Below are 20515 nucleotides of genomic sequence, written 5' to 3' on the forward strand. Positions count from 1 at the left end.
CTGACATTACCCCTTTGGTTCTTTATTTAACATCATTGCCTTAGAATACATGTGATTGATTAAATCCATATATCCGTCACTGTTTTAAGAAACATACATGGGTCACTTATGTTGGGCTCCATGGAATCCGACCACCTGGTCATGATCATGGAATCCTTTTCATTCCATGAAGGAAAAGTTGGATTCTCCTGGGACCCTTTTCAAGGATATGAGAAAGGCACCCCTTTCCCTTGGATAGGTTCACACAAGTTATGACCATTTGAGAAATGTATGAAGCTCTAATGCCTTCCAGTTCACTAGTCTTTTTGTGAAAAGCTGGAATCTGCTTTTTGTTGATTTTGGAATAGACGTCGTCTATGCAAATCAGCAACTGGCTGTCTAATGCTTGATTTTACAAAGAAGAGAAAAACAACAATAGTGGCTATTAGGGTGAATTGCAGCAGTTAAGGTTGCTTTGGTAGTATCTGAACAAATGTGTAGGCAACAAGCAATAATTGTGGAATTACTTTTCTTGATTTTAGAAAGAAATAATACATTGGTATTTAATGGAAAAACAAAATCGTAATAAAAGGAAATAAATCTCCTAAAATAAAGGAAATGAATATCTAGAATAAAGGAAGTAAATGTCCTTAAATAAAGACTAAATCAGGAGCAAATCTACAAAATAAACTCCTGGTCCCAATCCTTTAATTTTATGGATTTCTTACAATCAATGTATATTTATTATTCAATCAATCTATATTTATTGTATGGTAAATGTCCAATTTGGCACTTATTTCAACAGATAGGATACCATGTTAAGGAAGAGAGAAAGAAAGAGAGACAAAGAGCTATTGCATTTACAAGGGAGAAAATATAATTACAAAATATTGAGGACACAATTAAAAATTATTTAGTTACCCTATTCTAGGCTAATAACATAATCTTAGAAAGTAAACTTTGAACTTAACTCAATGTTACAGAACCGATTTGTTATTATGATATTTGCATCCACTTATATATTTGTCTTATCTTTAGTGGAAATAGGATATTCAACATATAGATATAGAATCACCCAATTAATCTTATTATCCACGGTTAAGATATATTTTTAAGATTCAAACACAATCTATGAGCTGAAACCCAAAGATAGGCTAAGTAGAAAACCAATGAATAGTGTAGTACATTTTTAGATTGAAATGCATAATTTTTTTCCGATATTATTCCACATGTTTGGTTTTGTGTTAATTTTTCTTATATATACTCATTCAATAGAAGAATTCAAGAGATTGTTGTTTACTGGTTTTTCATTTATGTGTAATTATTCTTATTGTAGGTCTGGAAAAAGTTCACTCAGTTTGAGCAAACTTATGGGGATCTTGCAAGCATGCTGAAGGTTTCTTCAAATGTTATTATACACTATTCTCCATGCAATCACAAGTTGTTTCTTCAGGGTGTCATGTGCATAATTAGTGTTGAAATAGAAGAAAGAGAAACATAGAATAAAACTGTTAGGTTCCTGGGTTTGGAACCTAACAAGAACTCAATCAAAAGATGGAGACAGAAAGAAACAATGGGTTTCCTGTATTATTCACAGTAAAAGAGACCTATTTACAAGAATGAGTTGGGAGCATAACCTTCCTGGCTGAGGGCATAACCCCTCTCTACAAGCTAAAACGCCTGACTTTACACAAAGTATATTCGATACCCCCTACAGAGTTACAAGAGCTCTATTTATAGCAGCTTTGACCCGCTCCCCCCTTTACAACCGATACCCCCATACCCTTAACTTCTAAACCCATCTATTCTATCATCCTATATCTTAACATTACACCCCGCTGCAGAACAACCTTGTCCTCAAGGTTAGAATCGTAAAATTTGGTCTCTTGGCTCCTCTTCATCATCTTGTTATCATCTGAAGAGAATCCACTGGCTACTGCCCACCAATTCAGGTCGGGAGGCTTAGGTGGTGGCAATTCCTCCTCCATTATCTTCCATTCTTCCTCTTTCCTTCCTATCACCCCCAAATCCCACACCAAGGTCCACGGTTCTACTTCCTTTATTTCTAACAAAGCTTCTTGCTCCCCTCACCTTCTAGCTAGTGTTGGATCCCCCTTGCTGAATACCTTCTTCCCTCCTTGATTGAACACCCTAGTCAATACCGTTCGGTTCTGTCCTTTATTGGTCAACACCGTTCGGTTTCGTCCTTTAATGGGCAACCCCGTTCGAGTTTCGTCCTTTAATGGTCAAAACCATACCCGTTTGGCCCCCTATCAAACTGTAGTTTATTTATAATATAAGATAAGGGTTAAACCCTAAATACAGAATGGGCTGAGCCCAATTAACATAAACACACAACTTAACATCTAACACTCCCCCTCAAGCTGGAGCATATAAATCATATGTTCCAAGCTTGTTACAAAGATAGTCAATTCTAGGTCCTCGTAAGGACTTGGTGAATATGTCTGCCAACTGGTTGTTTGAGTTAACGAACTCAGTCTTGATATCTCCAGATATGATTTTTTCTCTAATAAAATTACAATCAACTTCAATGTGCTTGGTTCTCTCATGGAAGACAGGGTTAGAGCTAATATGAATAACAGCTTGATTATCACATATAAGTGTCATGTGAGTGACATCTCCAAATTTCAATTCACTAAGTAATTGTTTAAGCCACACAAGCTCACAAGTAGCAGATGCCATAGCTCTATATTCTGCTTCTGCGCTGGACCTTGCCACAACACTTTGCTTCTTACTTTTCCAAGATATCAGGTTGCCACCAATAGAGACACAATATCCAGAAGTAGACCTCCTATCAGAAGGGGAACCAGCCCAATCAGCATCTGAATAGCAAACGATTTTTGTATCGTTGTTAGGACCATATAGCAAACCTTTTCCAGGTGATCCTTTAATATACTTCAGTATGCGAACAACTGCATCCCAATGGTCTTCACATGAGGAGTTTAGAAATTGACTCACCACACTAACTGCGAAGGAAATGTTAGGACGCGTAACAGTAAGATAGTTTAATTTACCAACTAATCTTCTGTACCGTTCAGGATCTGAGAAAGGCTCCCCTTGATTTGGTAGGAGTTTGATGTTAGGGTCCATAGGTGTCTCAACAGATTTAGAGTTCATTAACCCTGTTTCCTCCAAGATGTCTAACGCATACTTCCTCTGAGATATGACAATACCAGCATTGGATTGTGCTACTTCAATACCCAAAAAGTACCGGAGTTTGCCAATATCTTTGGCTTGAAAATGATGACAAAGGTGTTGTTTCATCTGAGAGATGCCAAGATAGTCGCTTGCTGTGAGAACAATATCATTGACATACACTATTAAGTAGATACATCCAACACTTGAGTGGCGATAGAACACTGAATGATCCGCTTCACTGCGAGACATACCAAATTGTTGAACAACACAGCTGAATTTACCAAACCAGGCCCGAGGAGACTGTTTTAGGCCATATAAGGATTTGCGAAACTGACATACCAATCTAGATGACTCCCCCTGAGCAACAGAGCCAGGCGGTTGCTCCATATAAATTTCTTCATGCAAATCACCATTAAGGAAAGCATTTTTGACATCAAGTTGGTAAAGAGGCCATTGTCGAAGAGCGGCCATGGCAATGAATATTCGATACCCCCTACAGAGTTACAAGAGCTCTATTTATAGCAGCTCTGACCCGCTCCCCCCTTTACAACCGACACCCCCATACCCTTAACTTCTAAACCCATCTATTCTATCATCCTATATCCTAACAAAAACCCTAATGTGTATTAACCATGTAAGGTTATGCATTTATAAATAGAAAAATATAAAAGGATGAGCCTAAGCTTGTTATATCTAACATTTCCCCTCAAACTGATACATATAAATCGTATGTACTAAGTTTGTTAGAAATATATTCAATTCTAAGTCTCCAAAAATATTTAGTGAAAATATTTTGCTAACCAATCACTTGAGTTAACAAACTCAGTCTCTATGTCTCCAAATAAAATCTTTTTTTGAATAAAATAACAATCAATCTCAATGTGTTTAGTCTTTTCATGAAAGATAGAGTTAGTGCTAATATGAAGAGCAACTTCATTGTTGTATACAAGTGTCATTTGAGTGACATCTCCAAATTGAAATTCTTTTAAGTAATTGTTTAAGTCAAACATGTACACAAGTGCCTAATGTCATAGTTCTATATTCTGATTCTGCACTAGATCTTGCTACAATAAGTTGTTTCTTGCTCTTCCAAGAAATCAAGTTACCTCCACTGATTCACAATATTCAGAAGTAGATCTTCAAACAGAAGGAGATCCTGCACAATCAACATTTGAATGGCGGACAACTTTAGTATTAGTACAATGACCATATAGCAAACCTTTTTTAGGAGATCCTTTAATGTACTTTAATATACAAATGACTACATTCCAATGATCTATACATAAGGAATTAAGAAATTGATTCACCAAAGTGACCTCAAAGGAAATTTTAGGACGAATAACAATAATATAATTTAATTTTCCAACTAATATTGTGTACTTCTCAAGATCTGAGAGAGGCTCCTCTTGGTAGGAGTTTGGTATTGGGATCTATGGGTGTGTCAAGATTTTGAGTTCATTGACCCGTTTTCCGCTAAAATATCCAATGCATACTTCCTTTGAGATATAACCAAGGTTATCAAACTTGAGAGTTTATGTAAACTCGCGAAAGCTTCATAAACTTAGATCGTGGACTCGAATCGTAAATTGGTAAGAGTTTACTTCGTATAAGTTTTGTTAAAATATTTATAAATAAGATAATGATTTATTGATATATGAGGTTATAATTTTTTTTTTATATTTTTTAGTATAATATTATTATTAGTTATCATATTATATATTATTTTTAAATATTTTTCTAATATTATTGCACTTTAATCATCACTCTAGTTGATTATATATTTTATTATTATTATGTTTTACTAGAAAAAAGTTAGATCTTCAAATTAAGGTTCAATAATCTAAAATAGTAAGAGAGAAGATCTTAGTAATCTTAGTTTATTGGAAGTTGCCGAAGCTTGTGGGATGAATTTTCCTCGGCCAAGGTGGCGGCTGGAAGGGGTAGACTTTGACTGACCCATGAGAATAGTCTCCGAAAACTGTGAAAACTCTACTTTTTGTTCCTTTTGCTTTATCTGCTTTTTGTTGGGAAGTTCTTTTTTTTGTGCAGATTGCAATTGGAATTTGATAGTAGATTAGATGTTTCTACATCATAGTTTGATAGGATTATCTGTAAACATGGTATCAAAGCCAAATTAGAGCCTATCCTAGCGAGATTTGTGTGAACATATTGTTCCACCCGCTATCGTGCCACTATCGGAAATCCATTAATATCTAGTCTACGCTCAAGATGTATATACCTCGGCGTGAGGGGTGTGTGTTGGAAGTCCCACATCAACTAAAAATAAGGTTAATTTATAGTATATAAGGGGGGTGCAAACCTCATCTTACAAGCCGGTTTTGTGGGGTTGAGTTAGGCTTAAAGTCCACTTTTTAACAATAACATTTCTAGAAATAAGTTCTTGAGGGTGGCAAGAAAATGCTTTTAAAATCATGTCCATGATATGTACATGGAAGGGCTGTAATCAACCTTTTCTAAAACATTCTAATGAGTGTACTTTTGTAGTTGCTTATGACTGTAGAATGGATTAAACATGGAAGGGCTGTAATCAACCTGTAATTTATGATTTATCCTTGTCAAATTATGTAGGTTGAGCAAAGAAGGAAAGAAGCACTTTCTTGTGGGGTTAAATTAGGCTTAAAGTCCACTTCTTAACAATAACATTTCTAAAAATAAGTTCTTGAGGGTGGCAAGAAAATGCTTTTAAAATCATGTCCATGATATGTACCTTTTCTAAAAAATTCTAATGAGTGTACTTTTGTAGTTGCTTATGACTGTAGAATGGATTAAACATGGAAGGGCTGTAATCAGCCTGTAATTTATGATTTATCCTTGTCAAATTATGTAGGTTGAGCAAAGAAGGATTTCTTGTAAGGTTGAGTTAGGCTTAAAGTCCATTTAATAATAACATTTCTTGAAATAAGTTCTTGAGGGTGGCAAGAAAATGCTTTTAAAATCATGTCCATGATATGTACCTTTTCTAAAATATTCTAATGAGTGTACTTTTGTAGTTGCTCATGACTGTAGAATGGATTAAACATGGAAGGGCTGTAATCAGCCTGTAATTTATGATTTATCCTTGTCAAATTATGTAGGTTGAGCAAAGAAGGAAAGAAGCACTTTCTGGAGCTGAAGATGGAACAGCATTAGAGAGTTCTCTGCAAGACATTGTATCACGATACAGTTTCATGGATTTGTGGCCGTGCTCTTCTAATGATCTTGATCATTTAGCTCGGCAAGAGGTACAACTCAATTGTATATTTTTTGAGATAAATAGTATGCTTGTGGTCAAGAACTAACTCTCCAATAGGCTTAAGTCATTGGGTGAAGACTCAAATGGTTTTATATCTAATATGGCTCATCACTCAAACACCTTTTAAGCTTTAATGGTAGACAATACCTAGGCCTACCATATACTGTGTGGAAGTTCAACCTTTACACAGAAGAATAATGCATCAAGAATCACTGATAAATTTTTATTTAGAACTTGTCACTGGCTGTGCCTTTTTTACCTTTGGTTGTGCCTATTTAGTAAATGGTCTGGAGGAATTATTAAGTATTAAGTATTGAGATACAAATGCGAATTTTGAACTAAAGCATATGAATAAGGGATGTTTGTGTTCAAAAGCCTAATGAGTTTAATAAAATTAAAGGGAATATTCTCTATAAGATATTTTAATCGGTTCTGATCTTAGGCTTCTCTCGTCATATTCCAAAATTCCGAAAGCTAGCTCATGAGGTGAGGGTTTAACCCTATACACATTGTTTTGGTCATTTTGGTAGTCAATGTGGGATATGCCAATATTATGAAACCAGGACTAGTCTATGATGTTGCAAATTGTTAACAAGGGAAATTGATCGACCTACGCATTTTAATGACAGTGCTTTGATCCTTTCGAATTGAACCAACCTGTTGGACTCTATCTCTATATTAACAATGTGCATATCATCTATTATGTCAAATCATGAATCACTAAGTCATTTTAATGAAATTGCTTTGATCCTTTCAAATTGAACCGACCTGTTGGACTTTATCCCTATATTAATAATGTGCATGATCATCAAGGACATAAAATCATGAATCACAAGTGAAAATTTTAAATCTTGAATTGTTAATTGTAGGGTTAAAATATTGAAAGGTAAGTCAAAGTTATCACATAAATGATGTTGAGTAATGATAATGTTAAATTAGGTATTGACAAAAGAACTTATTATATGTCTTACAAAACTGAATCATGCATGAATGATTGTGTGAAGCTTCTATATTAGAGAACGGAAAACAGAATGAAATCGTGTTGTGTAGTGTACAGAATAAGTGAGTGTAATTGTCAACCTCTTTAGACGAATGAATAAAAGTAGAACATCGGGATATTAAGTATTTAGTCATACTCCAATTTATTTTCATATTTTATGTGTCTATAACTCTTCAATTTCTTTTATGTGAAATGATTAAAGCAAAATTAATGAAAAGCTAAATTTTGTAATTTGTGTTGTGATGTGAAATCACAATTGACTTACAATTCATCCAAGGATACAACTTCATTGGCTTGCCCAGTTGTAGCAATTTGTGTAATATGGATTGCAAATGATTAGATTTTAATGTGATGATTGTATTAGTCGTCATCAAATCACTAATCTATACCATTTTCCTTTACTAGTTTGCCAACATTAGCCTGCCTCTCTTGATTCTGTTTTTGTGTTCTATTCAGTAATTCAATTTTCATTTCTATCTCTTCAGTGGCTTACCAAAAATATCAATAAGAAAGTAGAGAAGTGTATTTTGGCTAATGGAACGATTCTTATAGGTACTGACATTATATTCATTCAAACGTTTAGTTTTTACATATTACTATATGGTGAATGCTGAAATGGTAATGCAGATAAGACATCTATGACAAACATTTCAACTACATCACCAAAGATCGTTTATCCCGATACTTCAAAGATGGTGATCTATGATCCGAAGCATACACCTGGTACATAACCCATCCTATTTAAAATTTGATTACTTTTTAGCAATAAGCATTTTATAAAGTTACAGGAATAATGTGGGTTTAATCCCACCCACACATACTGATTTATATATGAATAGAGATATAGAAAGCGTTATTTAAATGTTGTTTGTCTAGCACAGACCACATGGTATGTATTAATACCAATTTACAAAATAAAAAATAATAAATAATTGCCTAATAATAAGGAATCAATTATCCTAGTTTCGAAAACTCCCTTTAAACAAGTCCGGAAGGTTTCTTCATATAAATTTCTTCCTGCAAATCTCCATTGAGGAAAACATTTTTCACATCAAGTTAATAAAGAGGCCATTTTTGAAGAGTTGTCATGGCTAGAAATAAACGAACAAAAAGCATTTTTTCCACTAGAGAAAAAAATATCACCATAATTCAATCCTAAAATTTATGGGTAACCTTTGGTCATAAATCGAGCTTTAAGGTAATTAATAGTACCTTCAGGACTAACTTTGATAGCAAAATCCCACCTGCAACCAACAACAAATTTTCCAAATAGGACGAGCTCTCAAGTTCCACTATTTTGAAGAGCACTTAGTTCATCTAGCAAGGCTTGACACTAATTAGAAATGGTAAGGCACCACTCATAGATTTAGGAATGGACACAAAAGAAATAATGAAAGGCATGTATAAAAAGGTGAAGATAATTTATGGTAACTCAAAGCAATATAATGTGGAGAGTGATTATGAGTAAAACGTATATCTTTATGGAGGAGACAAAATAGTTGGTACTTGAAGTGAGTCACTTGGTGGTTGTTGGGAATGATATCTTCAACTATAAACCTGAAGTAGTAGTGGAGGAGAATTTGATGGTGGACTAAGCACAACTGGAGGATCCCAGACAATAGGAATATTAACCGTAGTGGATGCAAACACATCAGAAGAAGGAGAAGGATCCTTAAATTAAAAAGAAGACTCATTGAAGGTGGCAACTGTGGAAATAAAATAGTGGTTAAGAGAAAGAGAGAACCACCTATATCCTATTTTTGATTGAGTAAATCCAAAAAAATCACATTTGTGTGATCTAGGAGATAACTTATCAAGACCAAGATTAAAGGTAACATGTAGTAAGAATAACATCACCCCAAAAAATTAAGCAACCTCACCATGAATTAAAATGTGCGAGTTGTTTCAACAAGATATCTATTTTTGCACTTAGCCACCCCATTTTGTTGAGGTGTATAAGCGCATGAAGTTTGATGAAAAATGCCATAAGAAGTCATAAAATGTTTAAAAGAATGAGAAAGGTACTCACTACCATTATCACTTCACAAAGTTTGAATAGAGATTTCAATCTGAGTTTTAATTTCGTTATAAAAGGATTAAAATGTAAAAAATAATTTAGAACAATTTTTCATCAAAAACAACAAAGTGTATATGGAATAATCATCAATAAAAAGTAATAAAATACTGAAAATCTAAATTAGACTTAGTACGACTAGGTCCCCAAATGTTAGAGTGAACTAATGCAAAAGGTGACGAAGCATGTTATGAGGCACTTCGAGAAAAGGAATTACGACTATGTTTCCCTAACTAACATGATTCATAATAAATTAGATAAATTTGACAAACTTGGAATAAGTTGCTACAATCTGGCAAGACTAGGATGACCTAACAAAGTATGAAAGGATGGAGACTCCATAACTATGCCAACATATGTAGAAGGATGAAGATGATAAAGGCCATGAGACTCACATTCGATGCAAATTATCTATATTGAACTCCGGTCCTATAAACAAACAAAATTTTTGGTGAAAGAAATAACACAATCAAGAGAACGGGTTAGACAACTAATGGATAATAAGTTAAAGGGGGACCTAGGGACATAAAAAACATTATCAATGGTTAAAGATGAAAAAAGATTAACAATACCAACACCACGAGATAAGACCTTAGACCCATCGACCATTGTAACCTTAGGTAAATTATCCGAAGAGGATTAAGAAGAAAACAAAGATTTGTTACCAGTATATGATCTGTGGAACTTGAGTTAAGAACCCAAGGTTCAAGAGAAGAAGTTTGAGTTAGGCCAACAAAAGATATACTTGGGCGTGCAATAGAAATAGTGGAACTATAGTTTTGATGATCCTTATACCATTTGAGAAATTCATTGAAAAGAGCAAATTGGTCTCTGCTATTAGAAGAGGCAGAGGAAGAAGCCATGGAGAGAGAAAAAAAACCCTAAAAAACCAAGGTTCTCCCATCAAGGCAATAAGCACGAATACTGAAAGAGGAGAAGGAGGCGACCTCAGTGCAGTTGATAGTTGTCCATATGATACAATCCTATCCAGAATAGAGTTTGATCATTTATCAATTTGATTCCTCCCATAGCATAAATAAAAAAAATCAAAGAAGAATGCGAAAACAAGACAAAGATGAAAATGCCAGAATCTAACAGAGTGATGAGTCAATGAAGATTCACTATTGAAGTTCTTTTGAATAAAGTGTCAATCTATCTTTGTGTTTGGTCATATCATGTTGAACTGGATTGTGAGTAATGCTAATAGCTGATGCAACTTTAAGATCATTTAGAATATTTATCAACCATAATTCACACACTACATGTACCATAGCTCAAAATCTAGTCTTTGCACAAGACCTTGCAATGACATTTTATTTCTTCTCCAAGTTACTGAATATCTTGAGGTGGATTTCCTATCTGTAACAAACCCTGCATAATCTGTGTCAATGTGCACTTTATTAGTGCTATATCTAAGTTAGATTTTATTTTTTAATTAACCTTGTAATGGTTGTGCCACTTCATCACTGCTCTGGACTGCTCCATACTTTATTTTTAGTTGTTGTAGTTATTAGTAGGTTACACTGTTTCGTAACCATTAATAGATGTTTATTAACTGTCAGTAAGTGCCACTTCATCAATAGCATGTAATTCCTTTTCAATGACAATGTACTACACTTAATTTTTTGTATATTTGCAGTCACAAGACTGACTATTCATGGATTCCAGATTATGCATTTCCTCTTTGTGATCAAACTCTAAAATGGTATTGAGATCCAGTTGTTGTCCATAATTGCTGATCCAAATTCCCTCCCATCCCCACCCAGTTTTTTTCCAATTTCTATGGTATTAAATTAGATGAATCCAATTACCTAGCAGGTTGAACAAGTCCCTTAAGAACAAGTCCAAGTCGGAGTTTTTGGGTCAACTCATTCTGGCATTGGTGACTAGTAAAACCTGATGAATATGTTCATTCTATTCTTGAAGGTCTTCTACCAAAATATGTTGTAGTCATTTCAGTTTTTGAAATTAAGTTTGAAACACCTTTGATCATTGAGGTGGAGGCTCTCCTTGCTCATAAGTTATCCACCAAGCAACACTGGAAAAACCTTTTTCCTCCTTCAATCCATTACTCGGTGGTGCCCATAGTTCTCGTGGATATGGTCGTGGTGGTTGTCTCACTAACTTTCAATGTTAGATCTGCCTCAAATATGGTCACACTTCTAATGTATGATTTTTTTGTTTTGATTTAGTGTATCAACCCTATGAATCTTTGATTCTCTATGATTGAGCCACTAATCAACCTTTCCACATCTCGGCCACAACCTCCAATCCTTCATCTCAATCCCCTTTTTTGGCCACTCGTGCTAGCTCCTTGTTCTGCCTGTCTTACCTCCACTCCTGATCCTGCTACTACTTGGATCCCTGATTCTAGAGCCTTCTTCCATGTTATTGGAGACTCTCAAAATATTCAACAGTTCAAGCAATTTGATCAAATTTACATTGGCAATGGTAAAGGTTTGAATGTTCTTAGTTCTACTTCTACGTGTTTTAGCCATCCTACCAACTCAAATTTTTCTTTCTATCACTATTGTTAAGAAGTGAACTTTAAGTCTAATTCAATCACACAAAACTAACTTGTAAGGTGAGGTTTGCATCCACTTATATATGGTAAACTGACACTAGTCAATGTGGGACTTCCAAAACATCCCCCCTCATGCTAATATACATCTCGAACATGTGACTAGACATTAATGGATGGTTAGATAGTAGGTGGAATAATTAACCCAACAAATAACAAATCTTGTTAAGATAAGTTTAAACCCATGGCTTTGATACCGTGTTAAGAAGTGAATTTTAAGCCTAACTCAACCTCACAAAACTGGCTTGTAAGGTGAGGATTGCATCCATTCAAGTAAACTAGCACTAGGCAATGTGGGACTTCCAACAACTACCAAATATCTCCTTTGTGACAGTAAGTTTGCCCCTGATAAATGCCATTTGAATTTTATCCTCACTATTGTAGTGTTAAATCTCACGCCACCCATGAAATCCATCTCAAAGGCACTATTGGGGTTGATGGTTTATATTCGTTTCCCAATCTCCATGTTCAACATTGTTTCCATTCTGTCTCATGGATCCTCCTCAAGTTCATTGATGTTTCATCCACACTTGTCCAACATCACTATGAGTGTCGCAACTTATTAGATTTTTGAGAATTTGTAGGAAACAAGAAATAATATAGTAGTGTAAGAAAAAGTTAATCCTATGTTCTCATAATGATTAATACAATGAAACAAAACAATTGAGTCTTTCAACATGGCTAGAGAACAAATACTAGAAGGTGACTTATTGATAGCCTCCTTAAGAGATTTCAAAGGTTCAATTTCAGCATGTAGTATACGTATTTCTAAAGTTAGAACATTAACATTGCTTGGTGGAGCTGTCATGCTTAAATAAATAATGGGGATTCCTTGGTAATATGACAAGTTCCAGTGGTGGCAATGACAACAGTAGAGACATTGCGACGAGAATGGCAATAGCTCCGACAACGACTTCGTGAAAAGTCCAGCAATTGCTTGAGCAAAGGTTTGGCAGTGGCTCCAACAGACAGCTGATGGGGCACAACAACGATAACAGTTAAAGGAAATGGGTACACTTTAGGCAACCCTAAAAAGAACTATAACTAACATGACAAAGAAAAAATGAAGAAGCAGTACTCTCAAGATCGGAGCTCTGACACCAACTAGGGTCAAAAAGAAAGAAGATTTTATTCAAAATTGATTAATTTGAAATAGTACATCAACGGCAATATATAGAGAACTCTAACCTTAAAGTAATAATTACAAAAAGATCTCTAGAACCTTCTAATAGCTTCTAGCAACGTCTAACAACTTCTAGTAGAACACACACTTAATATCCTACTAACAACACTTTAGATTTTTCTTTTGTGAGGAAAATCCTTGTCACATGAGTGCAATCATGAATAAAGAGACAGACCATTTAGTACTAGATGCGCTAGAATTTGTTGGACATGCTCATACATCATAATGAAGCAAATAAATATGGCATGATGAAACTAACATGCATCGCACTTGAATAACTCAACAATCTCTTTCGAAAATAAATGAAACATAGACTTAAGAATGTCAAATGACATATGTCCTATATGACAATGGAGAAATGAAATGACAAATCCTCAAAGTATTGTTTCCTGTTTTTTTTTTTTTTTTTTTTTTTAATTCCATATTATTTCATTTTCCTCACTTAACAATTTGGAAAAAGGTAGCTAGTTAATTTTCCTATATGCTACTACACCTGGACTGATGCAGGTGCAGGAACTAATGCATTTGATGAAATTCTGAAAGCTACACCACCTGCCTTGGTAGCATTTTTGGCAAATCTACCAGCCGTTGAAGGTACTTTACAAATTTCTTTAAGTGATTTCTTATCCATTTTACTGTATGTATTTCCTGAAATTTTATATGTAATCTGTCATCATTTGGTGAAAAGCCAACTAGGGTGAGTTTTACTTGACTAGCCAATATGAAGAGGTAGTTTATGTTAATGCTCTTTTTTTTTTTCTTTGGTTCTTTAATTTATTTCTTCTTTCATCCATATTGTCTATTTCCCTAAGAATATTATTATTACAGAGTTTAAGCAATGCATTTCTGGAGTTTCTGCAACCATGGACCATTTCATTCTTAGATTGTCAATACATAGTGCTATCTACTGAAACTGCCACTGAAGTTTTTCCTGCAGGATTTTATTTGATAAGCTTTGATGAATGTTCCATGAATTCTCATGGTTTTTAAGAAGGGTGTTCATAAAATAATATAGTTTTGATGGATTACAGAATGGTGGAAGCTAAGTGCTTGGTTAAGGAAAAAAATTATATACGAACCTACTTTTCTGGGCTTACCACCACAACTAAATTGTTTCCTTATTATTTGTATTTGAATGCAGTTGAAAAATATGGTTTTAAATTTTCCAGGCCCAACACCAAATGTGGATATTGTGCTATCAATTTGCTTGCAGAGTGATCTACCAACAGGACAAAGTACAAAAACAGGGATTTCAACACAAGTGCAAACTGGGAAAGTGGGGATTCCATCACAGTTGCCAGGAGGTTATGCTCCTGCTACTAGTGAACTTTCTGGTTCAAGCAAGTCTCACCCTGTTGCAAGTGGCGTGTCTTTGAAACCGGGAAGTAATAGGCAATATGGGAAAAGGAAGGAGTCAGACAGTATGTGCATCATCTATTTAGGATCTTATAGATACATTCTTGTTTGTTCATTTTAATTTATATGTGTGCAATATACTTATGTAGAGTTGTGTGTATGTGAGCCATGCGGTGGGACTATTGGAACATCTCTCCAATATGGAATAACCTTACTCTCAATATTGGAACATGTACTATGAATGCTTAACACTATTTGAATCCATATAGAAATTGTCAAAGGCCACATACAAGGTGAGATTAGTCAAAGATGGTGAAACTTGGAGGTTGTTCCATAAACCTCTTGTTGCAACTCTCCATGTGAGAAGGCATTCTTAATGTCTAGTTGGTAAAGTAGTCAACAATAGATGACAACCATTGCAACCAATATATGTGATAGTTATTCAGACCTATAACGAAATAAGCTTTAGAAACTGTAGATCTTTATTCCAACAATACACCAGGTTTCCTCCAATGTGAAGAAATCAAACACATAGTTGAAAAAAGGACTGATTTTATTATATTCTGAATCATAAAAAATACATTCTCATATCCTCTATTTGTAACAATCCAATTCTCCTAAAAAGGAAAATAGGAAAACTAGGTAAACAAAATAAAATAGAAGATTATATATCTATTTTCTCTAATTAGGAAGATTCTAAAGATATCTTCTCTAATTACAACACACATTCAACTTCTGGTTATTCGAAAGAATAAGACTCTCCATTCCTCCTATTCTTTTCAGAATTTACTAAAGCATAGAAAAAACTTCCAAAACAACCGCCTACACAGACTTTTATAAAAGTTTGAGACAACAAAACCTGTTGTAACTGATTCACACTATGTACCTTGGATGGAATTGTAGTATCCTTTAACAACATTGGAGGGTCCTGGCAAAGAGCTTTAAAAGGGGACATTCGTGTAGAAGCACTGTAGTTAGTATTAAACCATAATTCTGCCCAAGGTAACCATTGTGACCATTTCCTATGATGTGAGCCTGTCATGCAACGTAAATAGGTTTTGAGACAGTGATTCACTACCTCTATTTGGCCATCTGATTGGGGATGGTAGGCTATGCTGAATTTGAGTTTTGTGCCAACCAACTCTCTCCAAAAATTACTAAGTAAAATGTTGTCTCTATCGGATACAATGGTAAAGGGAAAGTCATGGAGCAACACAATTTCTCTGATGAACAAATGTGCAAGAAAGTGGGCATATTTGGTTAATCGATCTACCCCCACCAGAATTGTCTTTCCCATGGACTTTAGGTACTCCACTGATGAAATCCATAGAAATGTCAGACCAAACCTGTGTAGGAATAGGTAAAGGCTGTAACAAGCTTGTTGGAGCGGGGGTTTCAAATTTGTTCTTCTGACACACCTCACATTGTTGGACCCATTCCTTAATGTCCCTCTTCATTCCCTCCAGTAATGGACCCTAACTATGTGCTTAAAGGTGCGAAAATAACCACTATGGCCTCCTGTAGGGGCTCATGCATTTCCTTAATAATTGCTACTAAGCTCGAAGATCCTTTCGGTAACACCAATTTTCCCTTGCAAAACAAATGACCTTGTCGATACCTTTCATGGGATGTAGGGTTTATCATAGAAACCATGCTTGCATCCTGTTTAGATTCCACTTCCCAAGAGTCCCATTGTTCTGGTTGTAGGACAGAAATGGCCATAAAATAGTTTCTATGAGAGAGGGCGTCCCTTTCCAGGTCTGAAACGAATCTCAAAGTCGAATCCAATGAGTTTGGAGGCCCATATGAAATGTTCCTCTGTCAACAATCTTTGATCCGTGAGGAATTTTAGACTTTGCTAGTCTGTGAGAATGATAAAATGGCTGCCCATGAGATAATGTTTCCATTAGACCTAGCGATATTTTTTGTTTGTTGGACATATTGTTTCACCCGCTATCGGACCAATATCGGACCACCCATTAATGTCTAGTTTCACGCTCGAGATGTATATACCTCAATGTGAGGGTGTGTGCTGGAAGTCCCACATCGATTAGAGATAAGGTCAATTTATAGTATATAAGTGGGTGTAAACCTCCCCTTACAAGCCGGTTTTTTGGGGTTGAGTTAGGCTTAAAGTCCACTTCTTAACAGATATGATATGGCCCAAATATTCCAACTGTTGTTGGCGAAAAACACACTTCTTGTTGAGTTTCAATTTGTTCTGATGCAGCACCCTTAGCACCTTTGCCAGATGGTTGATATGGACATCTAAATATGGGCTATAAATAGTTATATCATAAAAATAAAAAACCAGGACAAATTTTTGTAGAAAAGGCATTCGATTCATTAAGGCTTGAAAAGTGGTTGGAGCATTGGTCAAGCCAAAAAGTATAACCAGAAACTCATAATGGCCTTCGTGGTGTTCTCAGTGTCTTGTTGCCGCATCAAAATTTGATGGTATCCTGATTTTAAGTCTAGTTTGGAAAACATGGTTGCTTCTACCAATTCATCAATAATTCCTATATGACTGCAATAGGAAATTTATTAGGAATGGTTACCTTGTTTAAAGCCCAACAATCCACACAAAATCTCCATCCCTCATCTTTCTTCTTGACCAAGATAATTGTGTTGGGATAAGGGCTGATGCTTGGTCGGATAATGCCCCCTTGTAACATTTCTTGAACCAAGCACTCAATCTCATTCTTTTGTTGGTGGGAATACTTCTAGGACATCAAATTAGGAATAGAAGCCCCCTGTTGTAGGTGTATGGAGTGATCAAGAGGTTTGGTAGGTGGTAACAATGCTAAATCTTGGACAACTTCTTCATGGGCATCCAGCATTTCCAGAATTTGAGGTGGTCCCAAGTTCCTTAATTACGGCCCATTTGAGAACAAAACTTGCCTCTTGTTTGAAATCGTTCCATAATGTCTTCAAAGTGGATTAAGATTTCTTTAACGTAGGATTTCCCTTCAAAACATGCCCCTCTCCCCCTTTACCTATGGATAGTCTGAGATTGCCAAAGGTGGTAACTAAGAAATATACATTTGAGAAACTCGGTAAAAAGTTTATCTTTACCTGGAGTAAGATCATGAATAAAATAAGTGCAATTGAATAAATAAAGATGGACAAGATTGAGGGGTCATGTGTGTTTGTACATGTTAGAATCTGATTTATTTATGTTAGAATTATTGTTTTGTTATTAGGTATATTTTTTTTTCCTTATTTAACAGATTATAATTATTGTGAATAATGGAGATATCCCTGAATCATAGGGATCTGGTTGTCTAAGAGTTATTATTGCTTCCTAAAATAGCTTCCTAGCCTTGTATATATGGATTGTATTCTCAACATAATAATAATATAAGATTCTATCCTAAATTGTGAGAGTACAAAATTGAGTACGAAGTCATGTTGCAATTGGAGGACAGATTAGAGCATGCAGTTGATTAAGTAACGGGAGATAAGAATTCCATCACCCTAGTAGCAGAGGGATTTGACCGGTGCCTCAAACTTAAACTTGAGAGCCATTTGCAAGTAACGAAAGGCAAGGAATTGTAATATGATACCATATAGAAAGATTTACAGAAATTTAATGAGCTTACTCATAATCCTCCATCTTTTTGGGCCATTGTTTTCTTTTGTGCCTAGATTTAACCGTGTATATTGTTCACAGTACATGTAAACACCAAACCACCAAGAATACCTAAATGCTGGTGGTTGTAAATTTCATTGTCCTATTTTTCTAATGTGTGTATACTTGTACTGTTAGAGCTTTCTTTATGTTTTTACTCTAAAGTTAAGTTTCCCTCCTCTTATATATGTTATTGTAAAAATGTTTAGGGCAAGAGGATGATGATACCACTACTGTCCAAAGTCAACCACTTCCTCGAGATGCTTTCAGGATACGACAGTATCAGAAAGCTCGAGCCAGCAGTGCTTCTCAAACGGGATCAGTTTCATATGGAAGTGCATTTTCTGGCGATTTATCTGGCAGCACTGGTTGATAAAATATTTTTAAGCATTTATTGGAGGCTGTTGTAAATTAAAAGACCTTCCATGAACTCATATATCACTATCCTTTTGCTTATAGCGTAATGTATAAGTTATGAACATGATGTATATTCAGGGTTCATGCCTCGTCCATTGTCATGTTTACTAAAATCTGACAACGCAAAAGGACTACCATCTTTGCATGAGTATAACCGCAGCTTTTGGGAGGTTTGATACTTCGAAAAAACATGAACTTGCAAGGAAGGATGATACTTGTCAATAATTGCCAGAGTAGAGATTGGTCTTCTGAAACTATTTTCCCCTTGCAGGGATGTAACTAGGTCATCTAAAATAAGATTTACTATATGCACTTTTATTTTGCTATACAACAGAAGGATTCAACTTTTAGTATCATGATTTTACAATATGTCGATATTAAAATTTGTGCCAGTTCATGGCCATTTTTCTATATTTATTTTATGAGCATGATTAGCACCATACTGTAATCTTGCATCTTGCAAATTAATTAGGATCACAGATTTGAAACACTTTCTTTGCATAGAGCATGATGAGATGCTGAAGATTAAAACCCAATTTCTTATTCTCCATTTAAAATAGGATTCTTCCTTCATCCCGTTATTCTCTTTCTACACCCCCAATATATTTGAAGATACCTATTTTGCCCTGTGTTTTTATAATTCAGTCAACCTCTAAAACATCCATTAGTGTCCTTGTGCGTTAATGGTGGTAAAGAATTCTTGAGTATAATTATTGAGTAGTGTTTGGATAGTAGGGCAATTCATAACTGTCGTAAGTGATAATTTTTAAAATTACGAATTGTATAATCAAAATGGAAAAATTGCACTTGGGATGGTATAATTCATTCTTATATGGGTGATCTTTCTAAATTGGATTATGCAAGAAAACCACACTACTCTCACCAATTTGGAACACTCATTCTAGAACTTATAGAAAGGAATTTCAAAATTGAGAAATAACTATATTTTATGTATTTTTTTATATTTTGCAATCTCTTTTTTGGTTAATGTTTTGGATTATTTATTTAAAAGGTGTAATATAGTTAAAAGTGGGGTATTCTAGTTGTGTAGTAGATGTTAGGTGGAAATACACATAGACGATGTGTACTTGAATTGGGTAGATTATGTAGTGTCGGTGTTGTGTAGACGAGTGTTGTTGGTCGAGTGTTAGACGAGAGGTGTAAAATGTATGAGTTAGATGTTAGGTGTGTTAAAGGTAGATGTTATATGTAAAATGCATAAAGCAGACGATAGGTGAATTTACAATAATTAGACATGTTAAAATTGAGAGCGTTAGACACTGTTATTTATTGATGATGTAGACTCATTTTAGCTTTTCTTAATATGATATTTAAGTGAAGAAAATTCAAGGAAGACTTCCATTAGACATATAATCAAATGGTTATCTAGAAATAAATGAACGTGCACTTTCAAGAATTTAAAGGAAAGAAGAGAATTTAATTAAGCAATATGAAATCATAAATAAAGAACTAAAGAATACGAGTGTGAAACACAAAACATAAAATAAACTAGAACATAAAATGAAATGGAGTAAAAGAGGGGAGAAGGGAAGAAAAGGTGATCACACTGCTTGGGTTACTGAGTCACCCAAGAAAAGTGGTAATATCAACACTTGAATCTAAAAAACTCGAGAAGAAGACATTAAAGAAGAGAGCTATGCTTTTGGACAAATATATGTATAATTTTAGATATGATATATTTATCTTTATCTTATTTTTAGTTAATTTATTATTATTTCTAATTTGTATTTTGAACTTAGTTTATATTTATTTTATTATGAATAGAGTATCTTATATATATTTTTAATACAAAAGAGATTAATATCATACATAGTTTTTATTATATTAAACATATATAAACACTCATATTCAATCCTTTTCC

General features: G+C 34.7%; 1 protein-coding gene across 3 annotated transcripts in view; it reads left to right on the plus strand.

The window, feature by feature from the left end:
• Positions 1 to 19075, plus strand: part of LOC108345669 (cleavage stimulation factor subunit 77) — a 45740-nt gene extending 26665 nt beyond the window's left edge. For 2 of the 3 annotated variants that reach the window (XM_052866913.1, XM_017584329.2), the window contains 7 exons: positions 1316 to 1375; positions 6234 to 6380; positions 7877 to 7943; positions 8019 to 8114; positions 13737 to 13823; positions 14399 to 14650; positions 18426 to 19075. In XM_052866913.1, coding sequence (XP_052722873.1) covers positions 1316 to 1375; positions 6234 to 6380; positions 7877 to 7943; positions 8019 to 8114; positions 13737 to 13823; positions 14399 to 14650; positions 18426 to 18589 — 873 coding nt within the window. In that variant the 3' untranslated portion in view covers positions 18590 to 19075. Of the gene's footprint in view, positions 1 to 1315; positions 1376 to 6233; positions 6381 to 7876; positions 7944 to 8018; positions 8115 to 13736; positions 13824 to 14370; positions 14651 to 18425 lie in introns of those variants that run through there. The other variant, XM_052866914.1, reaches the window with a different exon arrangement.
• The last annotated feature ends 1440 nt before the right edge of the window (positions 19076 to 20515 follow it).

This window comes from Vigna angularis, chromosome 8, assembly GCF_016808095.1.
Source record: "Vigna angularis cultivar LongXiaoDou No.4 chromosome 8, ASM1680809v1, whole genome shotgun sequence".
NCBI classification, from domain to species: Eukaryota; Viridiplantae; Streptophyta; class Magnoliopsida; order Fabales; family Fabaceae; genus Vigna; species Vigna angularis.